Source organism: Microtus ochrogaster, linkage group LG3, assembly GCF_000317375.1.
Source record: "Microtus ochrogaster isolate Prairie Vole_2 linkage group LG3, MicOch1.0, whole genome shotgun sequence".
Lineage (NCBI taxonomy): Eukaryota > Metazoa > Chordata > Mammalia > Rodentia > Cricetidae > Microtus > Microtus ochrogaster.
Genome location: NC_022029.1, coordinates 35,725,096 through 35,734,323, shown reverse-complemented (window position 1 = coordinate 35,734,323; position 9,228 = coordinate 35,725,096). Strand labels below are relative to the sequence as shown.

General features: G+C 45.3%; 1 protein-coding gene across 2 annotated transcripts in view; it reads right to left on the bottom strand.

The window, feature by feature from the left end:
• Positions 1-9,228, bottom strand: part of Cdkl4 (cyclin dependent kinase like 4) — a 43,750-nt gene that overhangs the window by 2,029 nt on the left and 32,493 nt on the right. For both annotated transcript variants that reach the window (XM_005360755.3, XM_013351346.2), the window contains exons 8-9: positions 6,503-6,559; positions 3,542-3,676 (exon numbers count right to left, since the gene is read on the bottom strand). In XM_005360755.3, the coding sequence (XP_005360812.1) occupies positions 3,542-3,676; positions 6,503-6,559 (192 nt within the window). The remainder of the gene's footprint in view (positions 1-3,541; positions 3,677-6,502; positions 6,560-9,228) is intronic.

Genomic DNA, 9,228 nt, shown 5'->3' with positions numbered 1-9,228 from the left:
CAAAAAAAAAAAAAAAAAAAAAATTATGCTTACTCGCTTATCCAAAAACTGTGCTCCTCTGATACTTGGATGGGAAATTTACTTCTGTGAGCTATCTCAGAGTTCTCATAGACATACTATTGCCTACTTCAATATGGTATTTCTGAGTGTGCTGTCAAGGCTTAAAAGATTTTCACCAGCTATTCCACAAGAATCCCTGGAAACAGCATCCTGCCATCATTTTAAAAAAATGAGTCTTTTTCCTCTGTCTTTTGACAGCGGTCTTAAGGAAGTCATTTCTTATCATGCACAGACATAGTTGAACTCCTGAAGCCAAGTCACGGGAGCACAAAGACCCTTGTGTAACCTGTCCCCCTTCCCCCTTCCCTTTCTTTTAAATATAACGGTAACAGAACGGCAGCATCCATCAGGGAAAGGAAGCCGATATGGAACTCCCCTTTAGGAGTGACGTTTATTAGGAGAAAGGGCCTCCGGACCAAGATTGAACCTTGAGGTTGTGGGGGAATGTTAGACAGCAATGGAACAATATATATGAGGCCAATATGACAGGACCTTCAAGGGACAGAAAGGCTTCCGTAGAAAAGCCTGGAAAGGACTTCATTAAAAAGTAGCGGTGCCAGGCTAGCCAAGTGGTCTAAGGTGCCAGACTCAAGAATAAGGATATGAGAGACAGGGAGAAAAAGAGAGAGCTGACAAGAAAGGGGGTGCAGAGCTACCTTCAGACAAAATCCCCAAGACAACCCCTAGAACAAGGGAGCATCAGGGTTTCAATGCTTTCAAAGGGTGCTGGGAGTTTTGACGTGAATCCACACGAATCAGCTCAACATAGCATACACGACAGAGCATGGGTGAGCCAGGTACAGGTCAGGACCATAGATTACAGGCTATAGAAAACACCATGGAACAGCTTCTGTGCTCTGTCCCAGGGAGTGCTGCAGGTGGAGGCATGGCCTGATCTCTTCAGGGGAGAGTGACCACTGTCTTTAAGAGCAGGCCTGTGTTCTATCATTGATCTTTGTCAAAATTCTCTTTTTGGGGGAGGGGTGATTGGTCTTTTATGGGGATCCTCTCCACTAGGATTGTAGAGAACATGCAATACACAAGCCTCTACCACTCAGCAGCATCTCTAAACGCCCCCCTTGTCCCCCAGGATCTCCATATGTAGGCCAGGCCAACCTTAAACATTCACCGGTCTTCCAGCCTCGGCCTACAGAATGCAGGATGCTGATATTACAGGCGTGTATGACCACGACCAGCCAGTCCATCTGTCCATCCTCTGTCCATCCTTCCATTCTCCATCCCTGTCTCCCCCACCTCTCTCAGTAGCACCAACTTCCTAGGTAGTCAAGACAAAGAACATGGTCCTTGAATCTCTGGCCCTCTCGCTTCAGTCACCAGTTCTGGAACTCCAGTACCGAGGACCTGTTTACACAGTGCTGGGCAACTCAGGGTTTCTTTCATGTTAGGCAAATACTCTGTCAATGTAACTTGTGCCCGGCTCAAATTCCTCGAGCTCGGGTCCTTGTCCTCTGGTCCTCTCTGCTTTGCTCTCTGGGGCTCTGCTTGGGCTGCGTTAAGGTATCGCAATGGGTACCATATGGGACCCACTATGCGTGAGCGGAGAGAACACAGTTTACCAAGGAAGCCCACCAACACCAAACATGATGTGGGTAAATCTTGATAAATGAGGCTACCTAACGCCTGCTGTACTTCGGGTTCTTACTCTCTGGTTGACAGCGGGCCTTGAGAATCCTGTCACAGTGGTTCTCACTCTGTGGGTTGCTACGGTTTTGGAGTCAAAGGACTCTTTCATAGGGGTGAAACACAGATATTTACATTTTGATTCATAGCAGTGACAATATGACAAAGTATCAACAGAAATACATTCATGGTTGGAGGTCAGCACATGAGGGCTGAAGGGAGAATCCTCGCCCACGACAGAGGTGGGGGTGGGTGAGGGGTTCTCAAAGCAGCAGGCATTTCCTATACATTCATACCATATTTCAGATCATTGTCTCAGACTTATCCCCCAGCCCTAATCTTTATTAAACTTCTAAAGACTTTTTATTTTAATGCGTATGAGTGTTTTGCCTGCATGTATGTATGTGTGTGTGCCACATGTTTGCCTGGCACATGCGGACGTCAGAGGAGGGCACCAAAGCCCCTGGAGCTGGAATTAGAGAAGGTTGTGAATCACCATGTAGAGTTCAGAAGGCTGGGAACCGAACTAGTGTCCTCTGTAAGAGCAACAGGTGTCCCTAACCACTGGGCAACATCTTCGGCCCCAAGCCCTAATCTATTTGTTATTTATGTGTAAGGGCTAGGATTGACTTGAAAGCAATTAATAGTGAAGAGTAAAATGGCCTGTGCAAACAAAAATGTGGATGCCTGGCAGCTTTGTATGCATGGAAACGAACACTAAACAACTAAAAATTAGATTGAAGATGGGAGATTAATCAAATACAAAATGCATCAATTGTCAGTGGTGGATAAATTGAAAATTACCTTTTGGGTTTATTGATAAATAACAGTTCTCTACTTTATTTTAATGAAATGTAACAAACACCTTTTTTGTTGCCTATTATTTATTTTTGGTGCTGATGAGGGGAAAAGAATTCAAGACAAACCTATCATAAAGTTTGTTTTAATTTTGAAGGTTTCTTCAGAGTCGATATTTCTCATGAGAGTCTGCCATCTTGTTCCGTCTAGCCCATTTTATGATAGATAGGTCTTGGTAGCTAGACAAGTGCTCCATCACTGAGCGATCCCCCAGCTCTGGCTTCTTCCTTTTGATCTAGAAAAGTTTGTCCTTGGCTTCTAGGAAAGGCCTAGAAAAGGCCATCTTGGCTCCCTGCATGGGCAAGAGATGATTCTCTAGACCAGCGGTTCTCAGCTTTCCTAAGGCTGTGACCCTTGCAAACAGTTCCTCATTGATGGCTGGCCCCAGCCATAAAATTATTTTTGTTGCTGTTTCATAACTGTGATTTTACTACTGTTAGGAATTATAATGTAAAAATCATAATATTGGGGGGGTTTTAGGTGGCCCCTGTAAAAGGGTTGTTCAATCCCCAAAGGGATCATGACCCACAAGTTGAGAATCATGGATCTAGAGGCTACTGAAGAGGGTGGAATTCTGTCCCAGTGATGGCAAAATTCAATCCTGTTGTGATAGGTAGGCATCTGGCAGGATGTCTGTGCAGTCAATATAACAGAAAGGATGCAAGATCTGACTCAAGTGCAAGCTGGGCAGGATGCTGTTCACCTTCAATCCCAGTTGCTTGGGAGGCTGAGGCAGGAGGCTAACCTGGGAAACATGACAGCCCCATCTGTAGAGACGTATGGTCAGAAGAAGATTTGTCAACAAGCGAGATATTTTATGGTTATAGGTTTTATTACAGCAATCACCAATATTTCCTGAGATAAACGCAACTAAATCAGAACAGCAGCAACGAAAATGTCGGTGTTCCTCACTTTGACAAGTGGAAAAGGGGGTTGGGGGGAGCAGTATTTCTAGATCGCTTCAAGTTGTAAACTGAGGTACCTGCTGACGCCTTCTGCTTCTTCCCTCGCTGCGGGCTTTTCTCTTCATTTGATCCTCTCGCAGAGAATCGAAGTAGGCGCTGTCCAGTAGCTGGGCACAGGTCAGTCTGTCATCTGGGTTCATCTTCAGACATCCCTTCGCAGGGGGAAGAAAAGCAACATGGATGTAAGATATGGGCTTACTCGGTTCCTGCGCATCCAAAACTCGGGCGAACAAGTGGGCCAGTGGTTTCAGAAGGTAGGCGTTCGGCTGGATGCAGGTGGTAGGCGCTCGGTGAGCACACATGCCGTTCTGGGTTTGATCTCCAGAACAACAGACACTGGGTGCCTGTAATCTTAGCATTCAGGAGGCAAGAGGATCAGGAGTTCAAGGTCATCCTTGACTACGAGAGTTTGAGGTTAGCCTGTGCCTCTGCCACATGAATCTCTGTCTCCAAAGAAATGATTAATTAAAATTAAACAAGCAAACAAACCATCACATTACTGAGTCCTTGTTTGGTTTAGGTTTTTTTTTTCTTTTTTGAGAAAGCATGTCATGTGGCTCAAACTCCTTTAACCTGCAATATAACCAAAGAGGACTTAAAGCTCCCAGTCATCCTGTCTCCATTTCCCAAGTGTTGGGCTTAGATGCATGTGCCACAGCACCTGGCTAAGTTCTTGGAACTCCTTCATAGCTAGACATGCTCTTGGCACCCAGACATTCATGCATGCATGTGTGTCTATGTGTTCGTGCATGGTTCTGTATGTGTATATGTGTGCATGCGTGCATGAGTGTGTATGTGTGCTTGTGTGTGTGCATGAACTCATTCATGCGTAGGGTATATGTGTATGTGCAGATAAGCCTGCTCATGTGTGCCTGTGGAGCCTGAGGTTGATGGGGGGAGTTGTTCTCCATCATCCCCCACCTTATTCATTAAGCAGGTCAGTACCCCGGCTAACTGGATTGCTTCAGAATGCCCCGTCTCTACCTTTAGAGAGCTGGGATCACAGGTGGGCCACCATGCCCCCTGGCATTTATGTGCTGGAGATCCAAGCTCAGGTCCTCACATTCGTACAGAAAATGCTTCATCCGCGGAGCCCTCTCCCTAACCTACCGCTCAGACTGTTAAGGGAAGATGCACAAATGGATCAGGGGTCGTCTCTGATCAGTGACATTTTTTTCACTGTGAGCGGAAAGCAGTTGTCCAGTCCAGAGCCATCAGTGTCACCAGGAGCCCATTAGAAATTCTAGTTCCAGGTCCTACCCTCACCTTCCAAAAGGGAAGTGGTGGTTGGAGGCCAGGCTGAGTTACATGATACCTCAGCTTGTCTTCTGTTGGGGTTGGGGGGTAGATGGTTCAGGGGGTAAGGGTGCTTGCTGCCAAGACTGGCAGGACTCTATCTCAGCAATCTGCGCAGTAGAAGAAAGAACTTCCACAAGTTGTCCTGGAACCCCCTCCATATACATGTTGACGCATATTTGAACATACATACACGATAAAGAAAGGTAAAAGACCAAAAAGTAGATCAAAGATGTAGGATTAAGCAAACACAAAATGTTTCAACCACCAGCCTTCTGATAAATTGAAAATTACCATGTGGGTTTATGAATAAATAACATTCATCTATTTAGTTTATTTCAGTGATATGTAATAAGTATCCTTTAAATATGTTAGATATTGGTTTTGGTGCTGTTGAAGAAATAAAAAAAAATCAAGGAATATGGAGCAGTTGGTCACATTATATCCACAAGAGCAGAAAGCAGTGAATTAATGTTTCATGCGGGTCCAGCTCACTTTCTCCTCTCTTACACAATCCAGGATCCCCTGCTCGGGGAATGGTTCCACCCACTGTGGGCAGGTTTTCCCATCTTAATTAATTTAATCAAGGCAACCCCCACCCCAGGACATGCCCATAGGCCAACCTAACCTAGAAAATCCCTCATTGAGTCTCCTTCCAGAGGTGATCCTAGGCTATATCACTTCGGCAATTAAAGCTAACCATTGGCCGGGTGGTGGTTGTGCACGCCTTTAATCCCTGCACTTGGTAGGCAGAGATAGGAAAATCTCTGTGAGTTCAAGGCCAGTCTGGTCTACAGAATGAGTTCCAGGCAGGGCAACCAAGACCACACTGAGAAACCTGTCTTGGAAAACATAAACAAACAAACAAACAAACAAATAAATAAAAGCTAACCATCATACTTTCAAATTCATCACGCTCTCATCTTGAATTTGCATTAATTATTCCGTGGGGTTTTCAATCTATCACAATGCGGTCCACCAAATGGATTGTTCATTCAAAGAACATTCTCAGAGTCTAAGAAGAGGCTGCCATCTGAGACGCTCCAGAGCTTCAGGTCGAGAACAATGTTCCCCTCCCCCCAAAGACAGGGTTTTTCCTGTGTAGCCCTGGCTGTCCTGGAACTCACTCGAGATCCACCTGCCTCTTCCTCCCGAGTGCTGGGATCAAAGGCGTGCGCCGTCACCACTGGGCACTTGGTTAATCTTTTGAGCATTGATACTGATTTGATGGAGACAGGGCTCCTGAGTCCTCATCTCCCAGTTAACACTTTCTGTAAAACAGGACGAGTCCTGAGAAGTCCCCCTCTCGGCCAGCTTCAACCTGGGAAAAGGTCTGACGTCAGGGTTTGAGAAACAAGCTGCAAAGTCCAAGGTGGGGTCCTTTCGTTCTCAAAAGCGATTTAAAAGTTGTTTGTATGTAAGAGGGGTATGTGTGCATGTTTGTGGGCACACGTGTCATGGACCAAGGCGGGGTGGGGATGGGGTCAGAGGATAGTTCTGTGAAGTTAGTGTCTTTGTGTAGGTTCCAGGAATCGAACTCCGGTCATCGGGCATAGGCACCTGCTTTGATCACCTCCCTCCTCATCTTACTGTTTTAAATTGCTGTTCCCTACTGTGGCAGCTCCCCTCCCCTCTGTGCTGAATGACCAGGATCAATAATTGTAGCTATAATTCCCACATACCTTCATGAAACTTAAAGCCGCAGGCTGAACATTTGAGAATTTTTCTTCAAGAGTCTCCTGGAAAACAAAGAATTTCAAGTGTCACATAAACCCACAGTAATAAATATGTGCATGTATGTAGTATACGTGTATGTATTATGTGTGTATGTATGTGCTTCATAGTTTTGGGGGGCTCCATTTACAGCCTTGTGCATGCAGGGCAAACATTCTGCCACTGAGTCATCTCCCCGCCCGCAGTGTGTGTATTTGACAATTTGTGGGAGAAACACCCTTAATGTGTTTGATGGCCCTTTTTAAGTTTTTAAACACGTTTTTACACAATTTTGTAGTCTAAAGAGATATAAAACTAGAATTGCTGTCTTAATTTGGCAATGACTTACTCTTGGTGCTAGTAGTCCTGGAAGGGAAGGGAACATGGACACTTCAAACATGAAATACGTCCCACCCGAGGCCTCCCACGGTGCTTGGCTGTTGGAGCCTGGCATATTAATGAGGGGTGTCTGACTTAGATACTGAGAAACACTACAGCAGTCAATAGGAGGTGAAGCATCCCAGAACAGCAGGGAGGGGAGGAGATGGAGAAACTGTAAAGGTAATAATAACACTCTACTCTTCAAACTGGGCAGCAGATGAATGAATTTGTTGTCTCTTATTCTTTGCATTAGACACGTTACATAAATAATTCTTGTGTGACTTTTTCTGTTTTTCATGTGTGTGTGCATGCATGTTGCTCCACTTGTGTGGGGGCAAGCGTGCTAGTGTGCGTGTGTGTGTTCACAGAGGCAAAGGCTGATGTCAAGAATCATCCTCTATGTCCTTCCAGCCTATTCCCCGAGGCAGGGTCTCTCAAACCCAAAACTCATCCATATGGCTAGTCTCTAGCCAGTTGGCTTAGGATCCACTTTCTGAGGTTAGAACATAGGCAGTCACTACAGCTAGCCAGCCTTTCTGTGGATCTGGGGGCCTCCAATCTCTTCCTCACACTAAATGAGACAAAAGCCTTAACTGCCAAGCCAGACCTCTTTTTTAACTTTTATCTTTGTAAGTCAACCTTTAGCCTCATATATTGGTGAAAAATGTAAAACTATATCTATACATATATATGCATACACACACACAGTCTTAGGTAATCGAGGCACACATGAAATTATGGACTTAAACCACACGCCACATGTCACTATCCGGCTTCTCAGGTTTCCCGTTCTTGAGCGTCCCTGGCTGCAGCACAGTGGGTGTGGTCATGCCTCTTCTGAAGGTTTTTCCTTTCCCTCCACTGGGCAAACTGGCAGACAGTTTGGAGATTGTTGCGGGAAAACCTTTTTGTACGCTGTGAAGATGTGTCTCTGACCAAGGCACCTTCTAATTGGTTTCATAAAGAGCTTAATGGCCAATAGCTAGGTAGGAAGAGTTAGGTAGGACTTCCAGGCAGAGAGAGGAAGAGGAAATGAATCCAGGTGTAAGAGACACGCCAGGGGACACGGAGAGAAAGCAGGAGGTGCAACATGGAAGAGAGGTAAAAAGTCACGAGGCAAAACATAGACAAATAGAAATGGGTTAATTTAAGTTGTAAGAGCTAGTGGGGGCAAGCCTAAGCCACAGGCCAAGCTTCATAATTAATAAGTCTTCATGTCATTTTTTATGAGCTGGTGGCCTAAAGAAAAACCCAGCAACAAGAGATGGTTTTTGTTGGTATTGGCCTGAGACAGAATTTCTCTATATGTCTTCCTGATTGGCTTGGAACTCACTATGTAGAATGGGCTGACCCTCAACTGTGGCATCCTCCTCTTGCTTCCCTAGTGCTGGTATTAGAGGCTTGGATCACAACACCAAGATCAACATGGAGTTTGGGAAGTCAGACCCTGAGCTTAGGGGACCTGAGAGAGGGAACTAGACAAAGCAAGACTAGGAGCAGACACGCCCTTGGGTCAGGAGCTGCAAGGGTACAGCAGATTTTGTAGAATGAACTTCCATGAGAAAGTACAAATTATGAAACAAAGGTTTGTTGGTTTGTTTGTTTTTTTATGGAGGGTGGTGGGTAGCACAGAACCTCCTCTATGTTTCAGGCTAGACAGGAACCATGATCCTGCAGCTACTGCCTCCCAGGTGCCAGGATTTTAGGTACACTGAGCACGACTTGAAAAATGTTTTCATCTTTCTAAATTTATTTCTATCGCTCTTTGCTTTGCTCTATAAGAAGAAAAACAACTGAGAGAGAACATATCTTCAAAATAGAAAACTGTTTAAGGACTTTATGAGAAAATAGTTATTTCAGGGAGAGTTAACTTTAGTGTTTGACCAAAACCATCAATGTGGTGTATCGGACACTGAGTGTGACTTAAATTTAAATGTACGTGAATCGTGGAAGACACAGATCAGGCAAACTTATTTTCCTTCGCCATCTTTAGTAGTTATTGTTTTGGTGTATATGTGGGGAGGTGGGTACATGCATGCCAATGTGCAAAACCACGTAGGTGTGTGAGGAAACCAGAGGAGGTCACTGTGTGTCCTTTTCTTTTATACTCCTTTCTTCCTTGAGTTAGGGTCTGCCATGGAACCTGGGCTGACAGTCAGCAAGCCCCCATGTCCCCTGTTCCCACTGCAGGGGCTATGGGTATGCACAGGCACACCCAGCTTTCTGATGGGCGCTGGGTCCTCACACTTCCTACAGGAAGTGCTCTGAGCATCACTCTGTTCCTGTTGTGTGTGTGTGTGTGTGTGTGTGTGTG